Genomic DNA, 17,147 nt, shown 5'->3' with positions numbered 1-17,147 from the left:
GTAAGTGCCATGAGAGAAGGAACTTGTCACTATTTCATTCGCTGTTTTGTCTGTAGTAAACAGCACCTGCACATAACCAAAAAGAGCTTCAAAAGGAGAAGCGTGGAAGGAAAAAAAGATCAAAACCAATGGAATAGTTCTGGATTTTTAAAAACTGTACACAAATCTCTCAGAGTTGACACAGATTTAAGATTTTATGAGTTCATTTGGTCATTCAGCACAAAAATGTTTTGACTGCATAATCTACACCACCATCCCAGGTACTGGGGTATATAAAAGGTTTTACTTTTATTTCTAAGTACTTATATTATATTAGCAGAACAGCAATGTCTTACTTTCATTTTCTTTGTGCCAAATTAATTTCTAACACAGATGCTAAATGAACATACTTACTATTGTCTAACTAATAATTCAAAAGCAAATATAGTATTTGTTAGAAATCATTTAAAAAGCATACTTTCGAAACAGTAATTTGAAATTCATATAGATTTAGAGAAAATATTTTGATTTATCATAGATGCAATTTAAAGAGGATTTTTATGCAAAAATATAATTCAAGTCTGCTTTAGAGAAATATCCTGATTCAAATACCGACGAGTAATTACCAAGCAGCTGCAAAAGAACTTGTTCTGAACTACAACAGGTAACTAAACACACCATTCTGGATAACAGACTGTGGTGCTACTCAGTGGAAAGGGCAGCTCTCTATTCACTGGGGAAAGATTCTTCAAAGACCTTAAAACAGGCTCTCAACTGGGCTGCACATTAGAATCACCTAGGGGACTTTTAAGCAAGACTGATGATGTCAGAGCACAGCCTAATCAAAGGAACCCCAACCTCCAGGAGTGGAGCCATATAAATGAGGTTGTTAAATGGCTTGAGAATCACTGTTCTACAAGTTATTATTATCATTTCAAAGAGGTTACAGTTATTTATGTCAACTCTTTCCCACTGTTTGTATTGACTGAAAAGATTTTGTGACACTAGTCACTGTCAGCAATATGGCTTTTTTTCCCCCATAGTAAACCCTAGCTTACAAAGTCAGAGTGCCCTGTCAGAATCTGAAGACTCCAAATCAGTTATCTTACTGAAGGTCATTCTGTACAGGAAACAACTGACATTTTCTAAAATATAGAAAAGCCAATTTAAGTGATTTTTATTAAAGATACAGACTTTGAGTCACAGGTATTAAAGACTTGTAAAAATAACTTGGTCAATATCAAATTCTGTCTCGGGAACAGAATCCTGTAATGCCCTCCTTCCAAGTAATGTTTATTTTTTGGCTTGTTTTTTACAGATGCTTTATTAAATTTCACATATATATGTATATATGTACATATATATGTAGGCAGAATATAAAATAACCTCATAGTCTCATTTTTAATTTTAAAAAATTTATTTTTATCTTATGTGTATGAGTGTTTTGCCTACATATATGTAAGTATACACATGTTGGGCAATGCCCATGAATGTCAGAAGAGAGCATTGGATCCCCTGGAGCTGGAGTAGGAAAGGAAGGATGGTTGTTAGTTGCCATGTGGGTGCTGGGAACTGAACTCAGGTCCCCTGCAAGAGCAGCAAGTGCTCTTAACCATGCAGCCATCTCTCCAGCCCCTCATCTGTCAATTCCTGGCCAATGTTTTATCTACACAGTCCCATACTCACCAGCATCCCTACTAATCTGGATAGCTTTGAAATCAATAGCATCATTTCATCTAGTCTTTAATTTATTAAAAATAATAAAAAAAGAGTAATTGGAAGGGACTTTGGTTATAAAATATGAATGACAGAAAAAAAGGTGACAAAATAATAGTTTATAAATTAAAGAGGACATTTGGAAGTCTCCATGTATCTGCAATCTGTTAGTTATTTCTTAGAGGACTGAAGGACAATGTGCCTCTTTTCCTGGCTACCTTAGGTGCCATAAGAAGTTTTGCTGAGCATGGTGGTGCAAGCTTTTATTTTATTATTTTTATCTTTATTTTAGGTGTATGAGGGTATTGACTGCATGTATGTAAGTTCATCCATGTCATGTAATGTCTGTAGAGGTCAGAAGAGAGCATCAGATTCCTCTGAAACTGGAGTTACAGATGGTTGTTAACCACCATGTGGATGCTGGGAACTGAACCCGGGTCCTCTGCAAGAGCAGCCAGTGCTCTTAACCACTGAGCCATCTCTCCAGCCCCAAGATGTAGGAAATTCTAGGGAAAAAATAATTACTGGAGAAAATAGGCTTTGATTAGAACTTTTTTAAAAAAAATATGCATTTTGGGGACTGAACTCATGTCAATGCTCACAAGGCAAATACTTTATTGACTGAGCCATCTCTCCAGCCTGTAATTTTCCCTCCTAAGTTCAGTCTACTCTCTAAGAAGCTTTCCAAAGTAAAATATGCCAAAATTTAAGCCAGTAAGCAGTCGTATTCAAGAGAAGACGAGTAATATTTAGAGAAGGAAATACCACTGAGTTCATATGTAAGACCATGAAGGTAAATAACTTACTTTATGTCTTAGTCTCCATGGATTCTGCAAGAAAATCAGTGAGATCAAAATAACAGAGAAAAAAAATCATAACATTAACACTAACCTGAAAGTTCGAACAAGATTTTTAAGTTCAGCATAAATATCTCCTACTGTAATCTGAAGAGGACCCAAAAGCCCAGGCAATCTGAAAAGAATAAATTTATATTTTAAAATAGAACTTAATTATTATATGGAAACATTTTGGTGGGCATGCTTACTTTGGGTTCTCTCCAAAAGTTAAGCTAGATTCTGACTGGTGAGAAGTGAGGTTTCACAGCAACTCCACACTCTGCTTTGCAGTCTGAGTGACAAAACCATAAAGTAATACAATGCAAAACCATTCTGACACTGTCTGTATTCTGTCCCAAGCTTTTCCTACCTGAAAGCAATTTAACAATTTCTGTTACTATCCTTGACCATACAATTTACTATAAAAAAACTTTATTCTATGAAATAAGATAAACATTATTCCAGCAAACATAAAGATACTTGTAGAAACATTTCAGTGAGAACTTGGAGATAAACATCAGTGATTTATATGACATACACATTTAATACTCATAATAAAAACCTTAAAAATGGGGCTGGCAAGATGGCTCAGTGGTTAAGAACCTTGGTTGTTCTTGCAGAAGACCCGGGTTCGAATCCCAGCACCCATATGGCAACTAACAATTGTCTGTAACTCCATTCCCAGGGGATCCAACAGCCTCTTCTGACCTCCACAGGCATTGCATGACACGCGTGCACTTACCTACATGCAGGCAATACACGTATACACATAAAAAAATTTAAAAAAAAACACCTTAAAAATACTAATCCATTTTTTAACATGTAAAAGGGTAGACATTAGGTAAAAAATGCGTATGTAGTGTTAAAACACATTTTAAATAAAAATACACATTGCATATAATGTATGAGACATATTTCATTCCTTCTAGTTCTTCTTCCCCTTATAACAGGAAATCAAAGGGAATGAATAAATATACAACATATATAACATATGTATGTCAGAGAGGAAGTCTAGGCTGGCCTTGATGACTGAATTCCTGATCCTTCTGCTTTCACTTTTCAAATGCTGAGATCAGAGGCATCTGCCAGCACACCTGGCTCAGAGTCAATCTTTCAGTATTTTGCTATATTTGCTCATTTTTCCATCCTTCCTTTTTTCCTCCAGGAGCACTTTGCAACAAATTCCTGACATTGTGTCATTTGATCCTTATTTTCATTTATCTCCCTAAAGACAATGATATCTGTTTATTTACTTTATGGCCTGGAAGTCACTATGAAGACCAAGTTTGGAAATCATAGAGATCTACCTGTCTCTGCCTCCTAAGTGCTAGGATTAAAAATATATACTACCATGTCTGGCAAAGGCATTTTCTTTCTTTCTTCTTCTTTTTTAATGTGTGAGTATTTTGCCTGCACGTATGTAAGTGCACCCTTGTCATGAAGTGCCCATGGAAGTCAGAAGAGGCGTCAGATCCCCTGGAACTGGAGTTATGGATGGATGGTTGCTAGCTTCCATGTGGGTGCTGGGAACCAAACCCAGATTATGTGTAAGAATGGCCAGTGCTCTTAACTGCTGAGCCATCTCTCCAGCTCCCCAAGGTATTTTCTTATACAACCACAATATTATCATCTCTAACCATTTATCATCTTCTAATGTAAAAAAAAAGTCTGCCCAGAAGATGGCATTTCAAAGTCCCTTTCCCAATTTCCCATCTCTTGCAACCTTTCTGCCCTCTCTTCTACAATGTTCCCAGAGCCCTGGGAAAGGGACAGGTGGGAGGGGTTGATAGAAACAGGAGGTAGATAACAGAGGGTGTGTGTCTGGGAGAGTACTGAGAATGCGTTACATATATGTATGAAATTGTCAAAGAAATAAGTCAATGTCTGTTTAAATTGGATTGATCAACTCATACCAAAGAGTCTTACTTTTCAAAATTTATTTTTAAATTTTATTGTATGAGTGTTTTGCTTGCATGTATCTAAGTGCACCTGTGTCATGCAATGACCTTTTGGTGCCAAGAAGAAGGCATCAGATCCCTTGGAACTTAGCGGCCATGAAGCTGCTGGGAACCAAACCCTGGTCCTCTGCAAGAGCAGTCAGTACTCTTAACCACTGAGCCTTCTCTCCAGCTCTGTCTTAATCGTTAAAAAATTTTTTTTGTTTGCAGTTCTTAGAATCATGCCAGGCAAGCACTCTATCACTGAGCTGTACTTCCAGTCTAGATTTTACTTTTATAAGGAGAAAAGGCCCAATTGCTTTCATAAGCAAATCAGCAATAACAAAACCTCCATACCACTGCAATTGTTCTGTTTTCACACCTCTTTCTGTTTTTCTTTAAGCTATTCCATCCTTTCTTGAATTCAGTTCTTGTTCTAGTATCAACACCATGGTCCTCCCCCAAGGACCCTTGGGTCTTCTGTTCCTGCCAAAACTCAAAAGGGGCAGATTTACATTAGTGATAAGTCTGTATGGTCTCAAATTTAAAACTGGATATTTTCCTTAGGTTAAAAAAAAAAATCTAGGAAACTATTTCCACCTAAATCCCTGTCTTTTAACTCCATACTTGTATGGATAATCCATCCCAACATTCAAAACCTACAGCACTGAAGTCAAGTTTGATATCTTCTTGTACTATGAATCAGATAGGTGATGACTTATGTTGTTTTCTACACTAGATTTCACAAATACAGTGTACAAGTATAAAGATGAGGTAAAATAACAGGGCTAGAGAGATGGCTCAGTGAGTAATGTGCTTGCCATGCCAACACAAGGACCTGAACTCAATCCCAGAACCTACATAAAAAAGCTGGTGAGGAGGAATAGGGATCTTTGGGGCTCTCTGACTAGCCAGCCTAGCCTAACTGGCAAGTCCTAGATCCCAATGAGAGACCCTGGCTCAAGAAACAAGGTAGATAGCTCCCAAGAAACAACTGAGGTTGATCTCTGGCCTCCATGGCCAAGCATACATGCACCTGCACACATACCAATATACATACTTCCGCACATACACATAAATGCATACAGGAAAAGTAAAATTAAAGATACATATGCAGAGCCTGACATATAACATATACCCAATAAATGTTAATTTAAACATTTATTCAAAATGTAAAAATTAGAGAAATTCCTCCTGATTTTAGGACTAAATCAAGGTAAAATGCCAATCGAAAAAGGATCTCAATTGTGGCTTAGAAATATGTACTTTTAAATTGTTATACCTCCCATTCTGTCACTAGTAACGTTTTAGATTTTAGCTACTCACAATATTATGGCTTCTAGACAATGTTTTTCCTGTTCTCAAAATGCTCCAAAACTAAGACTTCTCTGTATTTACAACTCTATAAATAGTGACTGACATACTGTCATGTTTTTTTCCTAGAAAAAGGAAATGCAAGTAGAAATTCAAGGTAGACCTTATACCTCTGGAAAAAAGATTTGCAAAGTGCTTTTTTTTTTTTTTTTTTTAAACAGAGAAACCAGAATAGCAATTTTAAAGTGCTATTTGTGATTGGGCTAATTACAAGAACAACCCTTTCTACCACAGGAAGCTCAAAGCCAAAGTGCAAAATTGAACTGAACAAAAATTCAAGTTCTTTTTTTTTTTTTTTTTTTGGTTTTGAGACACAGGGTCTCCATGTAGCCTCAGCTGGCTTGGAACTCACTATATAGACCAGGCTGGCCTTGAACACACAGAGATCCGCCTGACTCTGCCTCTCAAGTGCTGGGATTAAAAGCGTGTCCCACCATGCTTGGCCTAAAAATTCAAGTTCTTGAGTGTTAATATGTAGGCTGAGTGAGCTAACAGATTGTTAAAGCTCTATAATAACTTAAACATATGAAGTTGATATGATACATTTACCACAAATTAATACTTACATGGTCTAGCTTAGATATTTTCTTCCTGATTTCATTGGATTATTAAGAGTGCGATAGTTTGGTTTTTCTATTCCTATAATCTCAGTCTTCTTTATGATGTTCTCTTGTGTTGTCTACAAACATTTTAATACTTTTTTGGATATAATCTTAAAATAGAACATTTTCAGGGCTAGAAAGATGGCTCAGCCATTAAAAGCACTTCTTGCTCATTCAGAATATGTCAGGTGGCTCACAACTGCCTGTACCTCCAGTTTCAGAGGATCTGATGCTCTCTTCTGGCTTCCATGGGAACCTACACACACACACACACACATACTCACACACACAGAGGAGGCAGAGGCAGATGGATCTCTGAGTTCAAGGCCAGTCTGGTCTATGTAGTGAGTTCCATGCCAGTTGGGGATACAGGGAGACCCTATCTCAAAAAAACCAAAAAAAAAAAAAAAAAAAGGAAAATTTTCAAGTGAAGAAAGCTATGTAAGCTTTTTATGTTATCTTTTAAAAATGTTCAAAATTTAAGCATAATACCTATAAACTGCAAACTCATAAACACTGAATTAATTTAAAAGTCTTACAACACCTAATGATATTACATACTTACACTTTACTCAATTTTTCAAGTACAATGCGTTTTCTAATCTGGCTCTGGGAACTTGAATCAATGAGAGGAAAGGTAGGATCATGCTGAAACACATTTTTAAACAAAGCAAAATAGAAAAATAAATTAGTAATCTTTTTTAAAATTAGTCCAATAAACATTAAACACAAAAGTTCACAGCTCTGGTAAAATAGAAGAAAAATAGACTTGAGAATTAAAATATTTAAATTTGAGAATCATCATCATTATTAGCATGAGAAGTTGCTTGAACTTTCTGCCCACTTTAAAAAAATATTTTATTATTTTTATTTTATGTGTATGAGTGTTATGCCTGCATATAGGTAAGTGCACCTATGCTGTGCAATGCCTGTGGAGGACAGAAGAGGCTGTCGGATCCCCTGGAACTAGAGTTACAGACAGTTGTGAGCTGCCATGTGGGTGCTGAGATTTGAACCTGGGTCTTCTGCAAGAACAACTAGTGTTCTTAACCACTGAGCCATCTCTCCAGCCCCATTCTGCCCACTTTTAAGGGTAGGTTTCTCATCTGTAGAATGGGGACATTAATACTTCTTTTATTAAGTAGGAAAATATATACAGAAGGATTCTGTAAATTGCTAAATTCTATACAAAATGTAAGAGATTTAAAGATTAATATTTGCAAGTGCTAGAAATTATGGGAAAGGGTTGCCTCCAGAAATATCAAGATCATTTGAATGAACCAAGAAACAAAAGAGCTGTTAAAAAAAAAAAATCCACCCCATGATTGCTTGGAAGCATCACAGCTATCACAGCAGTGGAGGGTTATGAGCGGAGATCCTAGAGAAGGTAACTGCACAGTCCACTAGCCAGTCCTGGAAGAAGCAATTTACATACCAAGAACCTGAGCAGAGCTTTTCTAATTAATGTGCCAAATAAGGTTGGAGGGAAGGGCATGGGTAACTCTCCCCACACTGAGACTAGAATTCAGAAGGAACGTAAGAATGAAGAGGAAACAGATTGGTTCTTACAGTGACTGAATAGCACCATGAAGTCATCTCAATTCCTGATTAGGTAAAGGTGACTTGAGACTACTATAAATCATGCCAGAAGCAAACAAATTCATCCTATGTCTCAGATTATCTCTGTAAATCTTTAGTTTTTTCCTGAGTCTCCTAGGTAGACCTCAAACTCACAATCTTCATTCCTTAGCCTTCCAAATGCTGGGATTAAAGACACACATCACAAGCTCAGCTTGTAATTTTAATAGACAATATTTAGTACCTAATAAACCAAGACAATATAATCAAAATTGGGACCATTAATCCATAAATATTCTGACCTCTCAGGGATTCATATAATGCAAAACACTACTGTCCTAGTTGGCTTCAGCTGTCAACTTGATATAGCCTAGACATCTGAGGGAGTCTCAATTCAGGGATTGCCTAGATCACTGGCCTGCAGCCATGTCTGTGAGGGATTGTCTTGATCAACGATTAGTGTGGGAGGGCACGGCCCACTGTGGGTAGCACCACCCCCAGGCAGGTGAGCATGGGCTACATAGGAAAGCCAGCAGAGCAGGAGTTACTGAGTGCACCAGAGAGTCAGCTAGCAAGCAGTGTTCCTCCATGGTTTCTGCTTCAGATTCCTGCCTTGAGTTCCTGCCTTGACATCCCTCAATGATGGACTATGACCTGGGAGTGTAAGATGAAATAAGCTCTTTCCTTCCCTAATTTACTTTTGGTCATAGTGTTTGTTACAGCAACAGAAAAGAAACTAGAACTCTAGAACAGATATACTGTATACTACATTTATCATTTGCAGTGAAAAATGACAAGGCTGAAAATTTCAGGAGACAACTGAAAAAACTATACATATATATATATATATAAACAATGAAAACCCTGGACCTGAATGATACAGTATTTACAAATAAGTACTGACCCAGGTATGGTGGTGCATGCCTTTATTCCTAGCTCTTGGGAGGTAGAGGCAGGTGGAACTCTGTGAGTTTGAGGCTATAATGAATAGACTGAGAAATGGAAGGCAAAGTGTAAGGAAATAGTATTTCAGGTCAAGTTATCAAGATGGTTCAGTGGGTAAAAGTACCCAAGTTCAATCCCCACAGGACTCACGTGATAGCAGGAGAGATCCAAGTCTCACAGGCTGTCCCTCTGACTCCTACGTACATGCATTGACATGCCCAAATAAATAAATAAATAAATAAATAAATAAATAAATAAATAAATAGTCAACAACAACAACAACAACAAGAAAGTACTGAATAGGTAGTGGTGCAAAAGAGCTCTCCTCTCAGTGACATGACCAGTGGCCATGATCAGGCATAACACCATAGGGCTAGCAGTCATGGCAATGAAATATGCAAAACAGTGACAGCTAAGTCTATCGTAACGTTAAGGGAGGTGGTAACATTCCCTCATAGAAGGTCCCCAGACCATCACCAGAGAGTCTAGCCACACTCCACTCTTGCCTCCCAGCTACATGTGGTCTTGGGTGCATGAGCTAACTATAAGAGCCAGAAAGCTGTCTGGGGGTTGGGATTCCAGCAGTGCGGCTTTATCACCCTGTGCTGGAGTGGAACTTCTTGGTGATGGAGCTGCCTGGTCACCCACGCATTTTTAAGCAACCCTAATAAACTCATTGGTTGTACTGAGCTGGACTTAGAATCTTTTCTTTGATCTACTGGTTCCCTGTCCAGGGTGAACAGGCATTTCTTTATGTTTCCCTTGGAAAAGGCACACAAAGGGTGGTTTAACAGCATAGCATCTATGACTACAGAGAATACTGAAAAGGAAAATATCCAGGATGAAGCCATCATCCTCCCCTACCACAAGCAAAGCACAGAGTGTGAAAGACATGGAGGATGCAGTGAGAGATCTAACATACCTGTAATCAGAGTACTGGAAAGGACAGGAATTACAGGGAGACACAGTGTCTTAAGAGGTAAGAGTTGAGAATGTTCTAGAACCGATGGGGGGAAAAAATCAAGTCATGGATTCAAGTGATATAATAGTTAAAAGAATTAACACAAACATAATCACACGTAGGCAAAGCACTGCAAAACTGACAATACATAAAGACATAGAGCAACCTTAAAATTGCTAGAGAAGCCGGGTGTGGTGGTATACCTCTTTAGTTCCAGCAGGCAGATCTCTGTGAGATCAAGGCCAGCCTGGTCTACACAGCAAGTTCTAAAAAAGAAAAAGAAAAAAAAGAATAGCTAGAGAAAACACATTTTTCAAAGGAGGAGAAATGAAAAATGAGGAATTGAAGAACCTGTTGACTCATCTACAGAGGAAGAGGAGGATGAAAAAACCAAAGTGGAGTCAACAGCATGGACATTACTGAAGTTTGTTCAAATGTTTTATGTTATACAGAAATGAAAGGGTAAAAATATGGAATATAGTCCTTAGATGGAATGCAGCATAAAAGTCACCTGTACAATCATCAAAGGACTGTAAGCTCAGCGTCAACACTTTGGATGAGCTAAACAGAGACAAGTTATTATAATGCTCTTCCAAAAGTTTTGTCAAAAAATGTCCTTAATGATTAGAGATCACTGATATTTTCTCTTTCCAATATCCAATCACTGACATCACCACTGCTTGATGAACCTGGATCACCCAAAGCAGAGATCCTCTTGACATATTGACAGGGCAGTAGTTGCACAATACTAGATCTCAATGCCTACATCATTCACCTCACTTTATCTCCTCACATAGGCACTGTATAATCTTTTATCTTCACAAGAGAGGTGAAAGCAGTATACTAACAGAGTACATCTATATTACTTTTGTTACAGTGTGTTGAAGTATTCTATTTTATTAGCTATTGTTAATGTCTTACTGTTCAAATTGATAAATTAACCTTTCTCATACTTAGGGGAAAAATTTAGTAATTTAAAATCTGGTACTATCCATAGTTTTAGGCCTCTACTGGACGTTATGAAACATATCCCCTGAGGGACTTTGGGGGGGGGTGGTACTGTATTTAAATAAGGGACTACTACTCAGTAATGAGAGGATGAACTATGGCTGCTGTATAATGCTACAACACAAGCGTCTCAAAAACATAATTTTCTATACAACAAATTGGATACCAAAGAATATATACTGTTCAAAACCTGGTAAAAAATAATCTATACTATACTAATAGTAAATCTGGAAAGAGGTAATGATTAGGAACAGACATTAACAGGGCACCTAGTTTACTTAAGATGATGTATTTCTTAGTCTGGGTAGTGAATAGATGGGTATGTTCAAGTGCTAATACTCAACAACCTGTATACTTACTATTTCTCTTAAACTTTCACGAAAAAGCTTTAAAATGTTCTACAACAAAGATTAAATAAATTTCAGGTATTAGTTTTTCCTCTTTTAAGGAGCAGAGTACAAAAATGGTGATGATAGGTTTATGTAGTACACTAAAAGAGACCAATTGTTTCTCCCAGCTTATTGTAAGTTTTATATGATGTTTAATAATACAGTTGATGTGACTTCAAGTATGGTGCTAAGTTAGGCAAAATTCTACAATGATATAAAAATTCCTAGAACTGTACTTGTACTCCTACTTTCTCCAAAACTCCATTTCTAAGCTTACAGTCATATTTGACTGGAACTCTTTTAAAAAATTTTAAAAGGTACTCAGACCAACTCAATTCTCCAACTTAAGTTTGTTAGACCCTCCACAGGCTGTCCCCACCCTCACCTTGCCCCTGGCCTCCTGATTTGCCTGCCACAGACAAGCCTACCAACTTGGTAAGTCAGATCCCCACCCACTGCACCTTGATTGCTGGGCAGCCTGAGTTCCATTCTCTCTCCAAACTCTGTCCCTCTTCTAGCCTTGGGTCCAGGCCTGTTCCTGCTCTTTCGGCCCCAGACCTCTGGACTACCCTCTTAGTCCAGACCTACCTACTGCGTCCTGACCCCTTGCACTCAGACTAGGTCAATTCTCTAGCTTCCTTTGTTAGGCCCTCCACAGGCTGTTCCCACCCCTGTCTGGTTCTTGGCTACCCTCCTGATCTGCCTACCAGAGACCCACCTACTACCCTAGGAGAACCTGAAGCACACACCAACTAACTTTTCATACCTGAGCAAAAAAGTAACCAAGCTACATTAAACAATAGAAATGGAACCAAACCTCAACTAAACAAAGGCAGAATAGAATTTCCTACTGGACATGCAACCAACAAAGGCATCCATATGGCCAAATGGTAACGCAAAAACACAAATATATGAAAAGCCAAGAGAATATGTCCCCAACAAAACCCACCAATCCTAGAAGTGTGCTACAATGAGAATCACCCCAAGGAACCCCACAATGCAGAATTTAAAAGATCAAACATGGTCAGAGAATTTAACACAGAGACAAAAAAACTCAAATAACTCAAAGAGGAAAGGCATAAACTTGTGATGGAAGCTCAAGAAAATACAAATATGCGGCTGAATGAAATAATAAAAACAATTCAGGATTTGAAAAGTGAATTCGCAAAAGAGATAGAGCCATTAAAGAAAACCCAAGCCAAAATGAAGATGGAAGATCACCAGTGAAGCATCCTCATACAACAAACTGTATCACACAGAAGGCCACAACTGGTTAAGTTTTAGTGAACAAGAGACTGCAGTGCGTGTCCCTGGATAGGACGCCTGTATTAAACCTCACCTACCCACGGCTCAGGGACCATCAAGGATGAGAGATGGAAAGATTGTAAAAGCCAGGGCTGGTGCATGAACATAAGAAAAAGAGGTGTTCAGGCCATTGGGTACTTGCTCATATGAACTTGCAACAATGGTGACAGCCCATGCTGACTCAATAAAACAAAAAACCCAGCATAGAATGAGGGAAATGGGCAACAGGTTCCAACCCTAGCTGAAGAACTATTGGCAACTGATTACTGCTGGGTGAGGGAGAGTAGGTCTTCTTTAAGGGAGTGACTCTAGATTCTAGATAGGCTGACTAGACTTCAGTGGATGAACTTGCACTGAGGGACATCTGGGTATAAATGCTTAACTGGATAGGACTTATGACAGAATGCATGACATTCATGGGGGGCAGCTATGGATGGCATAGATGGGGGGGGTCTAAATTTGATTAAGATCTACTATATTAAATGCACAAAAACTCAATAAAAATATTTAAGTGAAAACATTTTTAAAGTACTTCTTTCAGATGTCATGCATGCATACAATGCATTCTCACCAGTCCCTCCCCACCCCTAACATCTTCTGCTTAGAACTCTTTGCTAAAGTTTTGTGGTAAAAATAGTTATTATCTACTCTTTTTCATGACAGATTAACAATTTCCCAGACAGTACATCTCAACCAAAAATAGGTAACAGAAATATTACAGGGTCCTTGCTAAATCTCAGCAACATACACTCAGCCTCTACGTATGTCCTAGTTTGTTTCTTCATTGCTGTGACAAAACACTCTGACCACTATCAACGTGGGGAGGAAAGGGTTTATTTAGCTTACATCTCCCAGGTCGCAGTTCATCAGGGAGCCCAAGGTAGGAACTCAGGGCAGGAACCTGGAGGCAGGAGCCGGAGCACAGGCCATGGAGGAACACTGCTTACTGGCTTGCTCCTCTGGCCCCTGCTCAGCCTGCTTTCTTATGCAACACAGGCCCACCTGCCCAGGGGTGGCACCACCCACAGTGGGCAGGGGCCTCCCACATCACTCAACAGTCAAGAAGATACCCCTCAGACATGGCCACAGGCCAGTCCAATAGAGGCGATTCCCCAATTGAGGCTCCCTCAACCCAGGTGTGTCAAGTTGACACTAAAGCTATCCAGCACAACATATAATGACTTTTTACAGAGGATCAGTTATATGTCCTGTACTCTCAACAACTAAACAATGGAAACTATTAATAGTCCTATCTATGGATGAACAGACCAAAAAAGCTAACTTTTCATAAAGCTAGTAAATAGAGCAGACATTCAAATCCAGGTCTATCTGAACGTACTTTCCATCCTCTATATCCTTTATTTCCCAATAAATCCCCTTAAAGGTATTATCTTCATCTATAACATTTTGTCTTTTGTGCATACTTATTTATGTGTGTGCATGTCTATGTGTGTGGTGTATGTGAATTTGAATATGTGTATATGTATACGCATGTGTGCTGTGGAGGTCACAGGTCAACACTGACTATCTTCCTTTACTGCTGTCCATATTATATTCTGAGACAGGGTCCCTTATTGACCCTGAAGTTTACTTACTGTTTCTTCTAGACTGCTGGCTCATCAGCAAGCCCCTGGGATCTGCCCATCCCCTCACTCAACACTGGGGTAACAGACATCCATGCACATCACTGTGTCAGGACAGCTGGGATCTGAATTCAGACCCTCATGATTACACAGCAAGCATTTTATCCACTTATTGAGCCATCTCCCTAGCCTCACCTATAACAAATGGGCATGCTTATCAAATATGAACTGTTGAAATAGTTAACTCTCCACATATAAGCCTATTCTACTACATAAACATAAATAAACATAATGTATGCTCCCAAATTTGCCTCACTGAGTTCTCCAAAGGTAAGCAGCCTGGAAAAACTCATCATGAAGACATACCTCTTCTGGGTCTTGTGATTTGGTAGTTTCTTCATTTAAAACATATCGTCCTCTATAAAACTCCCTGATCCTCAGATTCAGTGTCTCAGTTTCTTTTTTCAAGCTCTCATAACTTGGCAGTGGTTTAATGGCTGTATCTGAGTCTCTGAAAGGTAGAGACTCATCTAGGTTGTTCTGAGATTCCCTCAAAGCAGGAAAATGACTACCTGGGTCATAAATGATGTCATCTTCATCAAGCTCCTCACTAACCACAGAGGCAAAAGAGGGTTTCAGGCACACGGAAGTATAATTCTGGCCATACAAAACTTTCAACGTTTCTTCCGTCTTCCACTCACTCAAAGTCTCCTTTAGAGCTCTAAGTAGGGTTGCCTTTGCAACTTCAGGATGCACCTGCACTGAGCTAGAGGCTGACCTAGAAACTTGGTTAGATTTGGCAAATTTGCTCTTAAAATGTTCAGCACTTTTTTTACTTATGCCTACAAAAGTGATTTCTGACATATTGTATTTATTTTCAGAATTTTCAGAAGCTTTTAATCTTTCACACAAAGGACTAGGTGAAGAAATCTGAGTATTTACTTTCTTTAAAGGAAGTTCACAAGCAGTGGCTTTCTCCTGATTATCTAATCTACAATTACCTAACTGCTCCGTGACATCTACCACTGCCTGCTCTTTGTGTTTGGAGTTCGTTTTTTGACCAGCTTTCTTTTTCATTATGCTTTTTTTGTGCAGCTGTGGTCTTGTACCCGCTGCATCTGGTCTGTTTCCTGGTAGAATAGAGGAAACAAAGTCTTGTTCATTATCGCTGGTACTATCACTACAAGTGCTAGGAGAAGCAGATTCACGCTGTGCTTCAAAAGGACCAGAGCCGTCGATATCTGATGTCTTAATGGCTTCACTGCGTAACTGTACTTCTTCTCCTGAACGGCCACTGTACAGGGAAAGATAAATAAAACAATTGTAGTAAATGATGTATTCCATAGTATTTATATACTTTGTAATTTCCAGGACAAAAATTCCTATTTCCTAGACACAACCTCATGTATAGTCTCTGACACGTAAATTTCAGAAGGCTTGCTCTCTCCATATCTAATACATACTTGATATAGTCCTCTTTCCAGCTTATTCCTTTGTCTGTTCCTACTTCATAATTCTTTTCAAATTTTTAAAAAAATGTTATTTTTACTTTTTTAATTTATTATTTTTATTTTATGTGTACGCATGTATTGCCTGCATGTAGGTAAGTGCACCCGTGTCACACAAAGCCTGCGGAGGTCAGAACAGGCTGTCGGATCCCCTGGGACTGGAGTTACGGACAGTTGTTAGCTGCCATGTGGGTGCTCGGAGTCGAACTCAGGTCTTCTGCAAGAACAATCAGTGTTCTTCACCACTGAGCCATCTCTCCAGCCCCTAAAGTTTTATTATTTTTTTAACGTGTATACGTGTATTGCCTGCATGTAGCTAAGTGCACCCGTGTCGTGCAATGCCTGTGGAGGTCAGAAGAGTCTGTTGATCCCCTGGGATTGGAGCTATGGACAGTTGTTAGCTGCCATGTGGGTGCTGGGATTTGAATCTGGATCTTCTGCAAGAATAGTCAATGTTCTTAACTGCTGAGCATCTCTCCAGCCCCATATTTCATAATTCTTAAAGGAGTACAGCAATAAAAGAGAAAACTTTAATAATACTATCCTACATAATTATTTTGCTTTTCCTTTTTTAAAAAAATATTTTCTTAGCCAGGCGTGGTGGCGCACGCCTTTAATCCCTCGGGAGGCAGAGGCAGGCGGATCTCTGTGAGTTCAAAGCCAGCCTGGTCTACATAGTCAGTTCCAGGACAGCTGGGGCTACAGGAAGACCCTGTCTCAAAAAGACCAAAAAAAAATAAAGATTTTCTTTTGAAAAGTTCATTACCAGGTTCTCAAGAAAGTTAAATACTCTGTTAATATTTGAAAGATTAAAAAAATGGGTAAATATTTTCTAGTTCTGGTTGACCATTATAAAGAAAATTCTGTAGAATAAAAAATACAAGAAGCACAGCAGAAAATGAAATTGGCAAATCAAATCATTCAATGGAAGGTATTTAAATCTGGAAGTTCAAGAGTGACAACAGAATGCGAACAGGGTAAGATGACAGTTGTCCCTCCATGTCTTTCAATTTTCAGAAGTTTCTCAGTCAAGAAACATGGGAAGTGTGAAAGAAAAGAGGTGAGAAAAACACAGGGCTTGGAAGCACAGCTGAGGATGAGAATGCAGAACAGACAGTACCACACAGCTTTCTGGTTAGGATCTAACCTATAGCAGGCAACTGGCCTTTGATAAAAAGAAAAGGTATAATTTTAAAAATTAGAATACAACTGTCCTGGGCTTCATATATTTCCTACTTTCTTTTGGAATTTTAAGGTATTTATGCTTTTATACTACGTTAAAGGCATAAAGATATCCATCTATAAACAAATATCTTTTATTTGTGATGGGAACCCTGTGACTAAGACAGTGATTAATAACCAGGAATATTTATTCTGACAGGTAAAAGGATGTACTTTGATAGATGGCCATAATTGAGCAAACAAC

The 17,147-nt window shown here is 38.6% G+C and overlaps 1 protein-coding gene across 2 annotated transcripts in view; it reads right to left on the bottom strand.

Annotated features, from left to right (window-relative positions):
• The window catches only part of Rpap2 (RNA polymerase II associated protein 2), a 78,081-nt gene that overhangs the window by 36,544 nt on the left and 24,390 nt on the right, over window positions 1-17,147 (bottom strand). For both annotated transcript variants that reach the window (XM_008826830.3, XM_029560496.1), the window contains 3 exons: window positions 14,580-15,507; window positions 7,010-7,092; window positions 2,587-2,667 (listed from right to left, as the gene is read on the bottom strand). In XM_008826830.3, coding sequence (XP_008825052.1) covers window positions 2,587-2,667; window positions 7,010-7,092; window positions 14,580-15,507 — 1,092 coding nt within the window. The remainder of the gene's footprint in view (window positions 1-2,586; window positions 2,668-7,009; window positions 7,093-14,579; window positions 15,508-17,147) is intronic.

Source organism: Nannospalax galili, unplaced genomic scaffold, assembly GCF_000622305.1.
Source record: "Nannospalax galili isolate Female #2095 unplaced genomic scaffold, S.galili_v1.0 scaffold451, whole genome shotgun sequence".
Lineage (NCBI taxonomy): Eukaryota > Metazoa > Chordata > Mammalia > Rodentia > Spalacidae > Nannospalax > Nannospalax galili.
The sequence above is the reverse complement of the archived record's forward strand: the minus strand, read 5'-3'. Positions and strand labels throughout refer to the sequence as shown.